At 41.2% G+C, this 19623-nt stretch overlaps 1 protein-coding gene across 2 annotated transcripts in view; it reads left to right on the top strand.

The window, feature by feature from the left end:
* LOC141096860 (cadherin-2A) overlaps positions 1–19623 on the top strand; it is a 369191-nt gene that overhangs the window by 267919 nt on the left and 81649 nt on the right. For both annotated transcript variants that reach the window (XM_073583706.1, XM_073583707.1), the window contains one exon: positions 18865–19008. In XM_073583706.1, coding sequence (XP_073439807.1) covers positions 18865–19008 — 144 coding nt within the window. The remainder of the gene's footprint in view (positions 1–18864; positions 19009–19623) is intronic.

Here is a 19623-nt window from a genome sequence, read left to right as displayed (position 1 = left end):
AAATGAAAAAAAAACAGACAATGTGATTTTCTGGATTTTTTTTCTCAGTTTGTCTCCCATAGTTGAGGTCTACCTATGATGTAAATTACAGACGCCTCTCATCTTTTTAAGTGGTGGAACTTGCACTATTGCTGACTGACTAAATACTTTTTTGCCCCACTGTATATATGTAAATGTGCAGGGCTTTGTATAATAAATGTGCCGGACCACCCCTTTAATTATATTTTTTGTACCATTAGTAGTGGGAGGCAAGCTACAAAAATTTAGTTATCTATTACTTGAGTTAATGTGGGATTACATTAACTGATTTGAGGCATAAAATGCCGGCCAATTGGTGAATATTAACTCGGCAGCAGTCGTTTAATAACCATCTCCCACAGGCAGAACGCAGTAAACGTTGCGCACTGAACTATCTCAAATAGGCTGCCAATGTTCTTGGCAGCACGAGCCCTGTTTACACAGATGCATGCGCTGCCGAGAATGATTTTTTTCGTGCAACTCAAAGGATCATTTCACCTGATGAACGATCATTTTACCGATTCGAGTGATTGTCTTCCTGTTTACACTGCACGATCAGTGTGAAAACAAGGGTTCCTAATAATCTTTGATGAGCGTAAATGAACATTTAGGCAGCCAGTTTCCTCATCTACAACTGCTTTCGCACAGCTTTAGGCTAGTTTCACATTAGCGTTTTTTTGCGCAACGCATCGTGCGCATAACAAAACGCAAAGAAAAACGCATGCAAATGCAAAACAAACGCGCATTTTTTTAGCATCATGCGTACGCTGATGCGTCAAAAAAACGCAGCGTTGCTTGCGTTTTTGCATGCGTTTGCGTTTTTTATGCACATGCGTTTTTAGGTGTGACATTTTTTCCATTGTCTAGACCACATTCCAGACTTGTTTACCTCAAAAACGCTTGCGCAAAAAAACGCAAGCGTATGCAAGACCATGTGCATGCATGCGTTCCCATAGATTTCAATGTGTTGTTTTTGCGCATTCCGTGCGCAAGCGTGCGCATGCGTTTTTTTGACGAGACAGGGCGGACCAAAAAATGCAACATATTGCGTCTGGCGCGCCTGGCGCGATGGACAAAAAAACGCATGCGCATGAAAACGCAAGTGTGCGCAAGACCATACGCACGTCATGTTAAACATAGGTGCGCAGTGGGCAAGCGCACGGGTGCGCACAATGCGCTGCGCACAAAAGCGCTAATGTGAAACCAGCCTTACCTGTTGGCTCAAGCTCTGCACAAATCTTGCTTTATTCTGGTGTAGTATTTATATTGGGCCATTAACAGAAAGCAGGTATAGAAAAAGTGGGTGCACTAGAATGCAGAGCAGTAGTTGGTCTTCACCTAGTAAGTTGAGAAGTGAAATTCTGAGTGCTGTGCAGCCCCCGGAGCAATCACCTTCTTCTCCTTGAGCCTCCAGCAATCAGCTGCAAGGCAGCAATTCAGCTAAAAGGATATCCCTGTAATAAAAGGATGGTTCAACACCACCAAAATGTTAGTCAGTCCAACAGATAGGCTCTTTGTTTAGGCCCATATAGGGACGTCCATTGCTTAGCCGCTCTCTAGAACGACCATATGTCCTAATGGGTAAATAGGGGATGAGAAAAAAATAAACATATGAGATAAGGCATCATATTGATCCAATATCCCAAGTGGAGCTGCTAGAGAAAGCGGAACAAGTCCCGGGACTACTGGTGTTGTGCTGATTGACAGCCGGCTCTGGGGGAAGCGCTACGGACGTATATACTGTATTTTATGCTATATATAGGGCTAGCCTTCGAGAGGCAATCCCGGAACTGAAGATTATAACTGAAGAAAATGTCATTATAAGTAAATGAAAGGGTTTGTCTAGGGAACGTTGTGCGCCCTTCTTCCTTAATGCGGCTGAGCGACTCCTGCGCCCTGGAGGTAGCGGGGCAATGCTTGCTATATGTGTCCTCCAGGCTTCCTTATCTCACATGTTCATAGGCTGTTGTCCTATTAACATTCTAGAACAGGCTTCTCTCAGTGTAAGAACCAGCCAACTTAATGTACTAGTGATTACTTTCCTAGACTGTACGGGTGCGATTGGCTAATTAAAGATATTCTGGAATGTACAGTATATATAATGACTTTTCTTTTAGTTGTTTATTTTTTTTCTGTTGCAGAAGAAACCCGTAAATGAATAATACTATTTTCTTAATTGCCCTAAATTATTATATCGGTTGGACAATACCTATCCTTTGTGACAAGTTATGACCCAGGGATATGAGTGGCACTGGTGCAGTTATCCATCCTCTAGTGTGACAGGCAGTGCGTTACAGCTGGTTAGCGTTGCTGCCCTCTAGTGGTGGGACCTCGATTAACGTTCATTTGTATTTTTGACCTTTGGAGATGTTCATTTAACATTTACTTTCGAAAGTGTATAGATTAAATGCTTCATATAGATTAATTGGTTTTCTGTGAAATTAACATGATCCTGCATTTGTATGCATATGAAGAACTGTAGCCTTACACCCATACGGATGAGTTTTTATAACTCCTGCAATATCTAATTGTTAGGCACAAACCAGCATGATATATGCTTTTTATTCAATGGATATTTTGCATCATCTTTTTTTATTTTTCCTTTTTTTGTTTAAAGATTTAGTGCTGTCAACTTGGGCTTCATTCCATTTGGTCAGCTAATAGATGGGGCTGCACCATAATAATGCTAGTAGATTGGAGAAATTATTTAGTATGGGCCTATATTTCATAAATCTTAACGTTACGTTATTTCAGTCTGTGTTTAGTAGTGTAGAGCAGAATCCATGATGTTTTTCTTACTTTATTCTGATCCCTCACTGATCTCCATACCGGTGGCTGTACCATACTGTACATGACAGCATTTAACTCTATAGCGCCACCTGTTGGAAGCATCAGTTTTACCAGTCACTCTCGACCCTTTAAAGAGTCTTGCATACTTACATAAGATAAAAACCAAATCAGAATCTCAATTTGCAGATAGGGTGTTTCGGGGTATTGCCCCTCATCAGTGCAAAGTACGAGAACTGATTTGGCTAGGTGAGAGACTCTCACTGTCTTTGTCCAATCTTATCTCAATAGTAGCTCACTTGTAGATGTTGTGTCATTGAGACGTTCCAATGATTACGTGTGAGATTTTCGAGGGGCAGTGGAAGAGGACTCTCGTGTGTTGGCTGATGGACTACAGTGAGTCTTGTAACAGAATTACATGGGTATTTCTGTATCAGCTGTATAAAGCGCATCTAATGTATTAGAAAAACACACAAAAAATGACAATTTGCTGTCAAAAAATAAATAAAACCAGTATATGAGATAATGTGTCAGAGCCCAGCATTGTTATCTGGTGTGAATCTCCAGTATTGGAAATCATTACTAGGTATGAGATGAGAGCTGTGGGTTGAATTGATAAGAATGCTTCAAAGCGCTTGAGCTGCATATGTATAGTATATATATAGCCTAAAGGATGAAGACAGGCTGCCGTATGATAACAGCAGCGTTATCATGTCAGCCAGAAGGACACCTGCACAGGATGACCATTTTATAGGGAGAAAATAAGAATTTTCACTTTTGCGCTACATAGACCAATAGTGAAAAACACAAAAATGCCATATATCAGGATTCTCGCTATTTGCACTAGGCTGATGGCAGTTCTGTATGTGCGATCTGTGCCTCATAGATTACGTTTGAAGTCGGTTAGCAAGGAATTTACATTTCCCCTCACTCCACCGAGGTGATCTTGTTACCATGTATACATATACGTGCAAGGTGAATGCAAACACATGACTTATTAATTTCCAAGATGTTTTTCACAGAGCCAGGAGAAAGACAATCTCATCTGAAATGCAGGACAGGATTCTTTACAGTTAGAGTAGTAGAAGTTTGAAACTTCATGGCAGATATTTGACATTTAAGAGTTGTGATTAATAGTCATGAATGATCGATCAATTGATCCAGCAAAATCTGACTGCTGTGTGGTATCAAGAAGGATTTTCATCACCCGTTAGGCAAGTTGGCTATAATTGAGGTTTGTTTTGCTTTTCTCTGGATCAAGCATAAGAACTTGATAACCTGTGTTATTTTTCAACCTGTTACTACGTACCGCTATTATCGCTGACAGTGTATTATGCGATTACCTACACTCTCATATGGATTTCTCTCCTTCCATAAATGACAAGTTACTTTTCTCACCCCCCCCCCCCCCCAAAAGAAGGCTGAACGCCGAAACGTGTGTTGGGGCTGACACCATCACCCACAGGAGGTAAACTATACTGTACTGCACTTTATCTACTAATCACTTGTATATGATTGTTTGATACTCTTTTGTAGACAAACGATGCCTTTATGGCATTTCCTGTTAGCTACTTAGCTGCAAAGGAAAATAATTATTGGGATATATGTTATGTGCAACCTCCGATCGATTTAATTGTGGGTTGTGGTGCTTTATCAGGGTTTCCCACTTTTTAAACTTAGTTTGCTTTTTTTGTGTGTACTGTACCTTTAATAAAATTTATACTTTTTTAAATTGTCTTGATGGGTTCATATGTATTTAATCGGATCTATTTTTCTCACACACCTGTATATTACATACATCCTTTCTTTTGCACATTTAACATTTTTTTCTTGTGTGGCAACCCAATGATCTTAGCTGTAGGTACAGTGTAAGTCTGTGTTGTATGTACCGTATATATGATTTCATCAGATTTTCAGTCTTCCCATTCATATATGAAGCCACAGTTTTGTATTCCTTTTGCTTACATTACCATAATATATATGCACACACACAAAATGCTGTAAAGTAAGAACGCTTTAAAAAATCTAAGTATTAATAGTTTATTTTTATCAATTAGCAAAATACAAAGTGAATGAAATAAAGAGAAATCTAAGTCATATCAATATTTGGTGTGACAACCCTGTGCCTTCAAAGCAGCATCTATTCCTCCAGGTTCACTTGGTAGGAAGGCTGTTCCAAACATCTTGGAGAACTAATCACTGGTCTCCTGTGGATTTAGGCTTCTACAAACACTTCTGTCTCTTCATGTGAACCCAGACAGGTTAGATGATGTTGAGATCAGGGCTCGGTGGGGGCCATATCATCATTTCCAGGACTTCGTGTTCTTTTATAAACTAAAGATAGTTCTTAATGACATTGGCTGTATGTATCAGACGCCTTCCTGATGGTGTTGCAATTTGAGTATTTGTCTGCATTTCTCAGCATTGAGGACGCCATTAATCCTGACCAAATTCCAATTCGATTTTCTGAAATTTAACCCCATACTTGCAAGGACCCTCCACCATGTGTCACTGCCACCTGCATTCATTAGTGTACTGTCAGTCCAGAGGCACCTGTTGCCATTTTTATGCTCTTCTGTTCCTATGTTCTCATGCATAGTTGAGTTTCTTGGACTTGGTTTCATGTCAGATACTTTTTTTTTTAAGTAATTCTTCCATGAAGACCACTCCTTGACAGACTTCTCTGAACAATATATGGATGTAGCTGGGTCCCATTGGTTCCTGCCAGTTCCAAGCTGATGGTACAGCTGGGCATTTTCCAGTTTTGAAGGGCAGTAAGGATGTTGTGTCTTTCATGTGTTGCACTCAGATTCTTTGGCTGACTATCCACTGTGTCTGTGGTCCTTAACGTTGCCTATTTCTTGGTTCTTCCAATGAGCTTGAACACCACATCTCTAAACTTCAGTCTGCTTTGAAATCTTTGCCATGTTTCTGCTTGTCTTGTTGCTGTGCTCAGTCTTTCCATGGTGTATGACCTGTCACATGAAGCTGTCTTTCACAATCTCACCTTTGTTAGAAGAGTTTGTGTTATGAGCTCATTTTCTGCTCCACCAGTTGAGTTCCCCTTCCGTTCTCCCTCTGGTGGTGACGAGAGGTGGTGAGGTTGGTTTGAGTGGTAGTGATCTGCCACCTGGTGAGGAAGATAGTGATTGGATTTCTGGAGTATCAGACTGGATATAAGACAGCCGACGCCCTATCCTGTTGCTGGTGATTCAGTCTGCTTCTCAGGTCTAGGACTCAGCTCTGTTCCAGTCTTCTAAAGATAAGTTTGTTTTTTGCTAATGTTCACACTTGCTCTTGTTGGTCTTTTCAGTTTTTTGTGTGGTCAGCCAGCCCGGCTGGGCTGTGCTGAATTTCCACTCTTATTTGCCAAATTGCCTTTTTTTTTTGTCCCTTATTAGATTGGCCTCTTTTTGCTCTGTCTCTGAATATTTCAGAGTGCTGATATAGTGGGAGAAGTCTAGTGACTTCAGGGTTAATTTTGCTATCAGTTGTGTTGGACATTTTGTAGGGTTTTTTGGCAGACTGCAGACAGTGTCTTTCCTTTCCTGTCCTTTCTAGTTAGTCTGGCCCCATCGTTTGCTAAGCCTATTTTCCTGCCTTTGTGTTTTCATCTTTTTTCACCGTCAATACATGTGGGGGGCTGTCCTTTGGGGTCTGCTCTGGGGCAGTTAGTTTTCCCCTTTTCCTGCTTTAGGCTTATTTAGTTTCTCCGGTTGTGGCGAGGCGTCTAGGACCACCGTAGGAACGCTCCACGACTGCTGCTAGTTGCGTGTTAGGAGCAAGGGTCTGCATAGTTACCAACCTCTTTGGTTTTCTGAGACTTAGCTTGTGGTGTTTTTTATTTTCCTCGTCGGCTACCTGTTCATAACAAGTTTGTCTGTTCCTCACCCACTTTTAAACCTCCTACACAGCTGTTTCAGTTAATGTGTTTCACTCTACATATAAAAATGATGATTACTATCACCTGATTGGTGTAATTTGAATTCCTTTGGTATAAGTTGATTGAATTTGATTTCGTTTTCTCTTTTATTCATTCACTTTACATTTAGTTGATTGATAAAAATGAAGCATTCGATTTTTGAAAGCCTTCTTACAGAATCATCATATATCTGTGTATTTCATCTTGCACTCTGAACTCCGTTTTTGTCTTGTTCTCACCTGCAGTTCCCCCATCCTCATACATTTACTTACCTAGCTATTCCCTGGATAGTCACAATATTGATCCCTTTACTGTGGCCTCCACACATCAATCTAACCTCCTCTACCTCACCTCTGTCTCTTAGCATGACACTCTCATCAAGATCTATGTTTTCTTCAACTCCTGAGAGCTTCCCTCAAGCACTTTTTTCATGAGCTGCTCAAAACACCGGCGAAGGCAACCTCGTACCTATGGGGATCATGGACAAAGTGCGCGGATGGGTTCATAGTTATTGCACGCTGTATCGCATCAATCTAGCTTGGGTTACCTTATTTTATCGGGTTATTTTAATTTAACTTCCTCGGATGCAGCCTCAGGTTCTCTACAAAATAATGCAGTTTCACAGATGAGATAACACAGTGACTCGGGCTATTATTTCAGAACACAGATCTCAATGACTAAGGTGTTGACCCGTTGCTTTTCTAGAAAGCCGGTACGTGGGTTTTCAGAAGGATCTGATCCGCAATGTATGAGTGTGAATATGCCCAATAATTAACAAACCAGTCATTAAGAAGTTATGACAAGATATCAGAATAGCAAAGTATTGTAGGCAAGAAAGTAATTTAGATGTCAATTGTTTACATTTTTGGCACAAGTAGGAGAGCTAATAGGCCCTCTTTAGGTTTTGTCCATGGGACGACACCAGCAGTGCACAACAGACCCTATTGACTTATACAGGGTGATATATGGATTACATGATGGTGACTATCATTCTACAGGAAGAAAATATCATAGCATGTTCTACTTTTTTCTGGTAAAAATTACAGAATCTGTGACAGGTTTAAAACGCACTTGTTAAAGGGAGAATGTGGCGTCTCAGAATGATCTATAAAATATGTATTTTTTTATTCAATTTTCCATTTTATTATATTAAGTGAAAGTCAAAAATCTTGCAGTTATTTCTCTGGGCACTAGCACTTAAGGCCCCGTCACACACAGCGATATTGCCAGCGAGAGCGCTGATTTTGTGACGCCACAGCGATCTCGCCAGTGACCGGTATTGCTGATCGAGCTCCATTGTCAGCGACGCTGGACGCTGGTTTCCAATGTAAACAGCGGGTACCTTAGAGCCGCGCGGTCAGCCTAACTATGTCCCAGCGATCCCATCCATGTCGGATTGTTGGTGGGATCGCTGGGACATCATTATGTGTAACGGGGCCTTTACAGTGGGGAAAAAAAGTATTTAGTCAGCCACCAATTGTGCAAGTTCTCTCACTTATAAGATGAGAGAGGCCTGTAATTGACATCATTGGTAGACCACAGCTATGAGAGCCCAAATGAGAAAACAAATCCAGAAAATCACCTTGTCTGATTTGGCAAGATTTATTTTGCAAAATATGGTGGAAAATAAGTATTTGGTCATTAACAAAAGTTCATCTCAATATTTTGTTATATATCCTTTGTTGGCAATGACAGAGGTCAAACATTTTCTGTAAGTCTTCACAAGGTTGGCACACACTATTGGTGGCATGTTGGCCCATTCCTCCACACAGATCTCCTCAAGAGCAGTGATGTTTTGGGCCTGTCATTGGGCAACACAGACTTTCAAATCCATGCAAAGGTTTTCTATGGGGGTTGAGATCTGGAGACTGGCTAGGCCACTCCAGGACCTTCGTATGCTTCTTACGAAGCCACTCCTTCATTGCTGTGGTGGTATGTTTGGGATCATTATCATGCTCAAAGTCCCATCCACATTTCATCTTCTATACCCTTGCTAATGGAAGGAGGTTTGCACTCAAGATCTCACGATACTTGGGCCCCATTCATTCTTTCATGTACACGGATCAGTCGTCCTGGTCCCTTTGCAGAGAAACAGCCCCAAAGCATGATGTTACAACCCCCAGGCTTCACAGTAGGTATGGTGTTCTTTGGATGCAGCTCAGAATTCTGTCTCATCCAAACACGATGAGTTTTGTTTCTACCAAACAGTTCTACTTTTGTTTTGTCAGACTATATGATGTTTTTCCAATACTCTTCTGGATAATCCAAATGCTCTCTAGCAAACTTCAGACGGGCTCGGACATGTACTGGCTTAAGCAGGGGGACACGTCTGGCACTACAGGATCTGAGTCCCTGGCGGCGTAGCGTGTTACTGATGGTAGTCTTTGTTACGCTGGTCCCAGCTCTATGCAGGTCATTCACTAGGTCCCCCATGTGGTTCTGGGATATTTGCTTACCGTTCTTGTGCTCATTTTGACCCCATGGGATGAGATCTTATGTGGAGCCCCAGATCGAGGGAGATTATCAGTGGTCTTGTATGTCTTCCATTTTCTTATTTTTGCTCCCACAGTTGATTTCATCACACCAAGCTGCTTGCCTATTGCAGATTCAGTCTTCCCAGCCTGGTGCAGGGCTACAATTTTGTTTCTGGTGTCCTTCCACAGCTCTTTGGTTTTCACCATAGTGGAGTTTGGAGGTGTTACTGTTTGTACTGTTTGAAGTTCAAACAGGTGCCATTACTACAGGTAATGAGGGGAGGACAGAGGAGCCTCTTAAAGAAGAAGTTACAGGTCTGTGAGAGCCAGAAATCTTGCATGTTTTTAGGTGACCAAATACTTATCTTCCACCATGATTTGCAAAATAAATCTTGCCAAATCAGACAAGGTGATTTTCTGGATTTGTTTTCTCATTTTGACTCTCATACTGTAGTTGTGGTGTACCTATGATGTCAATTACAGGCCTCTCATCTTTTTAAGTGGGAGAACTTGCACAATTGGTGGCTGACTAAATACTTTGTCCCCCACTGTATACTAGATTCATACTTCATGTTCTGTACATAAGACATTTCAGCGGTCTATCATCTCAGATAAAAAATTTCAATGAAAGGTAAGTTATTCCGTAGATAAGGATCCACTATTCACAGTAGGTGATGACACTGGTCACCTTCACCTCGCCCTTCGCATAGCCTTCACATTTCCTGGTACAAGAGTACCATTAGGTCTGAACAAACGACTTGATTTAATATTGCAATTAGATTGATATTTTCTTCTGTATATTTACATTCTACTTAGTCCTATTCAATTCTGGTTATTCTGATAATTTTTGTGATTGTTATTATATTCTTATGATATCTTTTTATTAGTTTTTTTTTTTTTTCCTGTTTTTCCGACTAGTTTTTGTTTCAGCTCCACATTAGGCTGAGTGTTTGCAAGAGTTAACTGGTAGGGATACTCCCTATTTTCATTAATTCTTTTGTCCAACACCTGTGATTTACTAGTTTTTGTACTATTTGTAGTCGTCAGTATTGGTCTAGTGTGAACCATGAGTAAGACCCTCTAGGTCGAAACGCGTTGGTTGGAGACCACCAGAGACCCCATCTGCCTGTATGTCCTTATCCACACTTTTTTTTCTGTTCGATTTTAAGAATTTACAATAAATGATGTATTTTTAACTGAAGTCCAGCGCTGGAGATTCCATCCTTTATTTCACATTCCCTTTAGCACAGTCTCGGGTAGCAGGCTTGTGCAAGCTACAGTGGGTAACATTATAGGTGTCTTGTATAGAGTCTCTCTGCCTGTATCCACACAGGAACATCTTCTGTGCCCTGATATTTCAGGTCTCATGTTACAATAAGTTACTAGCTTTTCTAGAACAGTTAAAGAAAATCTGTCAGCAGGTTTTGCTGTGTTATCTTAGATCAGCATGATGAAGGAACTGAAAGCCTGGTTACCGTGATGTGTCACTTACAGAGCTGTGTTATTCTGTTTCCGTTAAGTCAGTGTTTTATCAGCAGCAGATTATCAGTACAGGACTAGGTGTAGCCTCCTAGTCCTGCTGCTCTGTGTAACTTTACCCTCCACCACTGATTAGCAGCTTACTGTCAATATACAGTGTTCACAGAAATCTGTGTGGGAGGGGTTATACAGGGCTCAGCATTCTTGAGTACTGCTAAATCTACAACAGAAAAAACAGTGATTGCATCAAAATGACAGCATGCAGACTAAAAAGTGACATATCGCAGGATTCAGGGTCTCTATCCCTACATCATGCTGCTGTCAGATTATATATCAAAAACCAGTTGACAGATTCCCTTTAAAAGAATAGATCTATGATGACACAGAGTCCCTATGCTAGCAATGAGGTGCCACAGGGACCAGAATTCTTGCTTTGAGGTCACAAGCAGAGAACATTCAAGTTTTCCCACAAGGGGCCTTTTTAAAGACCATCTGGAAGTCCTCCTTTCTTGTTAATACTCCAAATATTCATACACTGTACACTCTATGTTATATTCAAATTGTTCAGTATTTTATGGAGTAAAGGCCCCGTCACACAGCGAGATCGCCAGCGAGATCGCTGATTTTGTGACACCACAGCGATCTCGCCAGTGACATTGCTGTGTGTAACATGTATCAGCGACTGCCCCCCCTGCCGGGTATCGCTGATTGTGCTCGAACGTCCTGGGCCATTTTTTGACCATTGGTCTCCCGCTGGCCAGCACGCATCGCTGCGTGTGACAGCGAGAGACCAACGATCAGTGACGCTGGGAGCTGGTTTCCAAGGTAAACAGCGGGTATCTAAGGCCTGTTTCACACTTCAGTTTTTTCACAGTCAAGATCCGCCGATTTGCCAAAAAAAACGGATCCGCCATTTTTATTGGCGGATCCATTTTTTCCCCCATTGACTTTCATTATCGGCGGATTTTGACTGATGATCGTCCGTTGCGTCCGTATTTGTGCGGATCCGCCAAAATGTTGGCGTCCGCTGAGATCACCGAACGGACCATGCAACTTTTTTTGCTGTCCGGATCCGCATTTTCCCCTTTTAACCCTGAATCAAGTCTCGCTGCTGGATGAAAATTCTCTCTCTCTCCCTTTCATCGCGCGATGCCTTCATATCGCAGCCATGGACCCCCACTCCAACATGCAGGTACTCTGCTATATCGCGCTGATACGCTCTCTGCGAGGGTTCCTTTAAATTTTAACCATCAGCGGATCCGTACATCCGCCATTCCGGTGACACCCGTTCCTGTCAGTCCGCCTGCTGATCCGTTTTCCGCTATTTTGGCGGATTTAGACTGTCGAGAAAAACTGATGTGTGAAACAGGCCTAAGAGCCGCGCGGCTCTTAGTTACCCGCTGTTTATATTGGAGACCAGCTTGCTCGCTGGTCCTGATCGCTGGTGGGTCTGTCTGTGTGACAGCTCAGCAGCGATCAGCTATGTCCCAGCGATCCCATCCAAGTCAGATCGTTGGTGGGATCGCTAGGACATTGATGTGTGTAACGGGGCCTTAACTCCTTTATTCCATCATCCCCCTACCCCTATAGGTGCTAGAGAAAAATGGGAGAAAAAACTGGAGTTTTGCAAGCTAAAAATGTATTTATGCATTTATCAAATAGAGGTTAAAACAAATATAAAATATAAGGACAGACAAATAGGTAATAGGATAACAAGCCTCAATGAAGTGGATAATACATAGGAGGATGAAATGAACGTGATGGACGCAATGGTCCTTATATATGTAAATCATAATAAGTATGCAAAGTTCTTACCCATTGTGCATATAGAAGATGCTCAAATTACCCCATAGAGAAGAGAGTCACCAATGTGTATTTCACTTATCAGTATCGTTGCTTCTTTTTCAAGGGGAAACACTTGGTACTAGGTAATGAATCATTCTGGATTGAATCACCCAGGTACAGCTAACAATCACTGTAAAGTAAAATACTGTTAAGGGACTTACTAAATTCCATATCACCAGATGACAGCTTGTCAGGGGTTTTCTGAGCAGAGTTACTGATAAAAGAATTTACTGTGCGTTGGGATTGGGGTGCAGGAAGGTATTGTTCACCTTCCAAGATAGTGATTCCTGAGGTTAGGAAAGTAAATGTAATATACTGTATATTGTATTGTACGGTTCTCTTCTACTAAACGTAGATATGTAGAATTATATATACACTATATATATATATATATATATATATATATATATATATACACTCACTGGCCACTTTATTAGGTACACCATGCTAGTAAGGGGTTGGACCCCCTTTTGCCTTCAGAACTGCCTCAATTCTTCGTGGCAGAGATTCAACAAGGTGCTGGAAGCATTCCTCAGAGATTTTGGACCATATTGACATGATGGCATCACACAGTTGGCGCAGATTTGTCGGCTGCACATCCCTGATGCGAATCTCCCGTTCCACCACATCCCAAAGATGCTCTATTGGATTGAGATCTGGTGACTGAGGAGGCCATTTGAGTACAGTAAACTCATTGTCATGTTCAAGAAACCAATCTGAGATGATTCGAGCTTTATGACATGGCGCATTATCCTGCTGAAAGTAGCCATCAGATGTTGGGTACATTGTGGTCATAAAGGGATGGACATAGTCAGCAACAATACTCAGGTAGGCTGTGGCGTTGCAACGATGCTCAATTGGTACCAAGGGGCCCAAAGAGTGCCCAGAAAAAATTCCCCACACCATGACACCACCACCACCAGCCTGAACCGTTGATACAAGGCAGGATGGATCCATGCTTTCATGTTGTTTACGCCAAATTCTGACCCTACCATCCGAATGTCGCAGCAGAAATCGAGACTCATCAGACCAGGCAACGTTTTTCCAATCTTCTACTGTCCAATTTCGATGAGCTTGTGCAAATTGTAGCCTCAGTTTCCTGTTCTTAGCTGAGAGGAGTGGTACCCAGTGTGGTCTTCTGCTGCAGTAGCCCATCTGCCTCAAAGTTCGACGCACTGTGCGTTCAGAGATGCTCTTCTGCCTACCTTGGTTGTAATGGGTGGCAATTTGAGTCACTGTTGCCTTTCTATCAGCTCGAACCAGTCTGCCCATTCTCCTCTGACCTCTGGCATCAACATGGCATTTCCGGCCACAGAACTGCCGCTCACTGGATTTTTTTTCTTTTTCGGACCATTCTCTGTAAACCCTAGAGATGGTTGTGCGTGAAAATCCCAGTAGATCAGCAGTTTCTGAAATTCTCAGACCAGCCCTTCTGGCACCAACAATCATGCCACGTTCAAAGGCACTCAAATCACCTTTCTTCCCCATACTGATGCTCGGTTTGAACTGCAGGAGATTGTCTTGACCATGTCTACATGCCTAAATGCACTGAGTTGCCGCCATGTGATTGGCTGATTAGAAATTAAGTCTTAACACACAGTTGGACAGGTGTACCTAATAAAGTGGCCAGTGAGTGTATATATATATATATATATTATATATATATATATATATATATATATATATATATATATATATATATATATATAGTATATGTATTTATATATACATACACTCACTCACATATATATTTATATATATATACATACACACACTCACATATACTGTATATACAGTTGTGGCCAAAAGTATTGACACCCCTGCAATTTTGTCAGATAATACTCAGTTTCTTCCTGAAAATGATTGCAAACACAAATTCTTTGGTATTATTATCTTCATTTAATTTGTCTTAAATGAAAAAACACAAAGAATTGTCCTAAAGCCAAATTGGATATAATTCCACACCAAACATAAAATAGAGGGTGGACAAAAGTATTGGCACTGTTCGAAAAATCATGTGATGCTTCTCTAATTTGTGTAATTAACAGCACCTGTAACTTACCTGTGGCACCTAACAGGTGTTGGCAATAACTAAATCACACTTGCAGCCAGTTGACATGGATTAAAGTTGACTCAACCGCTGTCCTGTGTCCTTGTGTGTACCACATTGAGCATGGAGAAAAGAAAGAAGACCAAAGAACAGTCTGAGGACTTGAGAAACCAAATTGTGAGGAAGCATGAGCAATCTCAAGGCTACAAGTCCATCTCCAAAGACCTGAATGTTCCTGTGTCTACCGTGCGCAGTGTCATCAAGAAGTTTAAAGCCCATGGCACTGTGGCTAACCTCCCTAGATGTGGACGGAAAAGAAAAATTGACAAGAGATTTCAACGCAAGATTATGCGGATGTTGGATAAAGAACCTCGACTAACATCCAAACAAGTTCAAGCTGCCCTGCAGTCCGAGGGTACAACAGTGTCAACCCGTACTATCTGTCGGCGTCTGAATAAAAAGGGACTGTATGGTAGGAGACCCAGGAAGACCCCACTTCTTACCCCGAGACATAAAAAAGCCAGGCTGGAGTTTGCCAAAACTTACCTGAAAAAGCCTAAAACGTTTTGGAAGAATGTTCTTTGGTCAGATAAGACAAAAGTAGAGCTTTTTGGGCAAAGGCATCAACATAGAGTTTACGGAGAAAAAAAGAAGCATTCAAAGAAAAAAATACGGTCCCTACAGTCAAACATGGCGGAAGTTCCCTGAAGTTTTGGGGTTTCTTTGCTGCCTCTGGCACTGGAGTGCTTGACCGTGTGCATGGCATTATGAAGTTTGAAGACTACCAACAAATTTTGCAGCATAATGTAGGGCCCAGTGTGAGAAAGCTGGGTCTCCCTCAGAGGTCATGGGTCTTCCAGCAGGACAATGATCCAAAACACACTTCAAAAAGCACTAGAAAATGGTTTGAGAGAAAGCTCTGGAGACTTCTAAGGCGGCCAGCAATGAGTCCAGACCTGAATCCCATAGAACACCTGTGGAGAGATCTAAAAATGGCAGTTTGGAGAAGGCACCCTTCTAATATCAGGGACCTGGATCAGTTTGCCAAAGAAGAATGGTCTAAAATTCCAGCAGAGCATTGTAAGAAACTCATTGATGGTTACCGGAAGCGATTGGTCGCAGTTATTTTGGCTAAAGGTTGTGCAACCAAGTATTAGGCTGAGGGTGCCAATACTTTTGTCTGGCCCATTTTTGGGTTTTGTGTGAAATTATCAATGTTTTGCTTTTTGTTTCATTCTCTTTTGTGTTTTTTCATTTAAGACAAATTAAATGAAGATGATAATACCAAAGAATTTGTGTTTGCAATCATTTTCAGGAAGAAACTCAGTATTATCTGACAAAATTGCAGGGGTGTCAATACTTTTGGCCACAACTGTGTGTGTGTATATATATATATATATATATATAATATATATATATATATATACACATATACACTACCGTTCAAAAGTTTATGGTCACTTAGAAATTTCCTTCTTTTTGAAAGGAAGAAAGTTTTTTTCGAATGAAGCTAACATTAAATGATTCAGAAATATACTCTATACATTGTTAATGTGGTAAATGACTAAAAATGACTATTCTAGCTGCAAACGTCTGGTTTGTAATGCAATATCTTCGTAGGTGTTTTGAGGCCCATTTCTAACAACCATCACTCCAGTGTTCCTATGGTACTTTGTGTTTGCTAACTCTGTAAGAAGGCTACTGGATGGTTAGAATACCCTTGAAAATCCTTGTTCAAGTATGTTAGCACAGCTGAAAACAGTTTGGCTGATTAGAGAAGCTATAAACCTGACCTTCCTTTGAGCTAGTTGAGAATCTGGAGCATTGCATTTGTTCAAAAAAGTTTAGTGTCTGCTCACCACCTCCTGGAGCGCGCGAAGCCTGCTGTGCGGCACGTTTTCAGAATTTAGAAAAAATAAGTCCAGCGCTGTAAATCCATATAATCCATTTTTTTATTTCATAACTTCAAATAGCGTAAAAACAATTAAGTCATAGTCCAGACATTAAAAACAAATGTTTTTCAACGTAAAACCGTGTGTCTTAATCATTGACCCTCATTGTATTTATGCTATTTGAAGTTATGGAATAAAAGAAAATGGATTTTATGGACTTACAGCGCTGGACTTATGTTTTCTACTTTACATTTGCTGGTTCCATTAAACTCTCAAAACGGCCAGAAAAAAAGAACTTTCTTGTGAAACTCGACAGTCTATTTTTGTTCTTAGAAATGAAGGCTATTCCATGCGAGAAATTGCCATGTACCTGGAGATTTCCTACAACGGTGTGTATTACTCCCTTCAGATGAGAGCACAAACAGGCTCTAATCAGAGTAGAAAGAGAAGTGGGAGGCCCCGCTGCACAACTGAGCAACAAGACAAGTACATTAGATAGAGTCTGTAGTTTGAGAAATCGACGCCTCACAGGTCCTCAACTGGCAGCTTCATTAAATAGAACACGCAAAACGCCAGTGTCAATGTTTACAGTGAAGAGGTGACTCCGGGGTGCTGGCCTTCAGGGCAAAGTGGCAAAGAAAAAGCCATATCAGAGACTGGCTAATAAAAGGAAAAGATTAATATGGGCAAAAGAACACAGACATTGGACAGAGGAAGATTGGTAAAAAGTGTTATGGACAGACTGACGAATCCAAGTTTGAGGTGTCTGGATCACACAGAAGAACATTTGTGAGATGCAGAACAACTGAAAAGATTCTGGAAGAGTGCCTGACGCCATCTGTCAAGCATGGTGGAGGTAATGTGATGGTCTGGGGTTGCTTTGGTGCTGGTAAAGTGGGAGATTTGTACAAGGTAAAAGGGATTTTGAAAAAGGAAGGCTATGACTCCATTTTGCAACGCCATGCAATACCCTGTGGACAGCGCTTGATTGGAGCCAATTTCATCCTACAACAGGACAATGACCTAAAGCACACCTCCAAATTATGCAAGAACTAATTAGGGAAGAAGCAGGCAGCTGGTATTCTATCTGTAATGGAGTGGCCAGCGCAGTCACTAGATCTCAACCCCGTTGAGCTGTTGTGGGAACAGCTTGACCGTATGGTACGCAAAAAGTGCCCATCAAGCCAAACCAACTTGTGGGAGGGGCTTCTGGAAGCATGGGGTGAAATTTCTCCAGAATACCTCAGCAAATTAACTGCTACAATGCCAAAGGTCTGCAATGCTGTAATTGCTGCAAAGGGAGCATTCTTTAATGAAAGCAAAGTCTGAAGGAGAAAATTATTATTTCAAATAAAAATCTTTTTTCGAACCTTGTCAATGTCTGGACTAGATGTTAAATTCATTTGGCAACTCAGTTGATTAATAGGGCAGCACGGTGGCTCAGTGGATAGCACTGTAGCATTGCAGCGCTGGGGTCCTGGGTTTGAATCCCACCAAGGACAACATCTGCAAGGAGTTTGTATGTTCTCCCTGTGTTTGCGTGGGTTTCCTCCTCCAAAGACATACTGATAGGGAATTTAGATTGTGAGCCCCATCGGGGACAATGATGATAATGTGTGCAAACTGTAAAGCGCTGCGGAATATGTTAGCGCTATATAAAAATAAAGATTATTATTATTATAAAAGTATGAGTTTTCATGGAAAACACATAATTGTCTGTGTGACCCCAAACTTTTGAACGGTAGTGTGTATATACAGTATATATATATATATATATATATATATATATATATATATATTTGTTTCCTTCTATGTCCCGGCTTAGCACTGTAGCTTTCCCTCCTATATGTGGAGAAATATTTAGGTGAAGTAAGTAATGCGGCTGCGAGTCCTGAGCCGGCAGGAGTCGGGCTACCTGGGCTTGTTTGGCCGGAGACAGCTGAAGTAGCTGAGCAGCATGGCACAGTTATCTGTACCAGAGGTAGAATCACAATGATGCATGGCCGTTATAAGCAGGTGTTTTATCGTGCAATGAACATCTTTTATGGACGCAGGTTGTATTGCATGCATGTATCAAACAGTGAAGGGAGCGCTGAGCAGAGGCTGAACTAGAGATCATTTATTTGGAAAATGGAACCACTAGGCACACAAGCGTTATCAGAAAATCAATAATGGCCCTTATATGGAACACGCTCGCGCTTTCTCTGATCCATCTGTTTTCTGAAAATTCAGCATGAATATAAATTGGATTAAGCTTTTAGCTGGTGATTTTCACGTATATTTAAACTCCACTAAACCCCAGTTACTTTAGAAATTCACACTTTCACCCTTATGTTTTATCGCGGCCTCTCCAATTATACGAAATATTAACTTGTACTCCTCCATGCTGTGTTGCAGGGTCCTTTTGAAGTCAGAGAAATTACTTTTCCTCCACAACGTAAGCACAATGGCTTTCTACAACGACAGAAGAGAGACTGGGTTATTCCACCAATTAACGTTCCGGAGAACTCAAGGGGATCATTTCCTCAGGAATTAGTACGAGTGAGTATGAAAATGGAGAACTTTATTTCCAGCATTTCTCCAGTAACCGACTCCGGCATACATTAATAGCATCTAGCGAATTCCCGAACCCTGCAATATCCGCGTCCACCTTCCCAATTCCTTGGCTGCTCCAGTAATATAATGGCACTCTATGGGTGTTTGTTGGGAGGGGGTGTCATGGACGTAATAACAGGGAAAGGAGAGTATAATAAAATGATAATTTCTTATTAATTATTGTCAAGGAATGGATGTGAAATGTTCTGCAGTGGAAGCAATTGTGTCACAATCATTAACCCCAGATAATCAGTATTCCATTTTAATGAATTCAGTAAAAAAATAAATAAGACATAAAAGTGTTCTGTGTGCTGCCTTTATTCTTTTATTTCCTAGGCAACTAAAACACCATATACACATGAAAGCGTGCATTATTTGTGTTTAGTGCTGTAGGTCTGCAGCATAGTAACAACAGCTCCTGTCTAGCGATCCAATCATTGCAGCACGCTGTCTGCTTTATAATGGGGGGCTTTTGGTCTGGGAGACCCATTGTACATTAATGTCAGCTCCTTGAATATTAAGGTGAGGTCATGACAGTCTTTTTGATTAGGGATTTCTTTT

This window comes from Dendrobates tinctorius, unplaced genomic scaffold (genome assembly GCF_039654945.1).
Source record: "Dendrobates tinctorius isolate UK_male_01 unplaced genomic scaffold, ASM3965494v1 ptg000081l, whole genome shotgun sequence".
Classification (NCBI taxonomy): domain Eukaryota; kingdom Metazoa; phylum Chordata; class Amphibia; order Anura; family Dendrobatidae; genus Dendrobates; species Dendrobates tinctorius.
The sequence above is the reverse complement of the archived record's forward strand: the minus strand, read 5'-3'. Positions and strand labels throughout refer to the sequence as shown.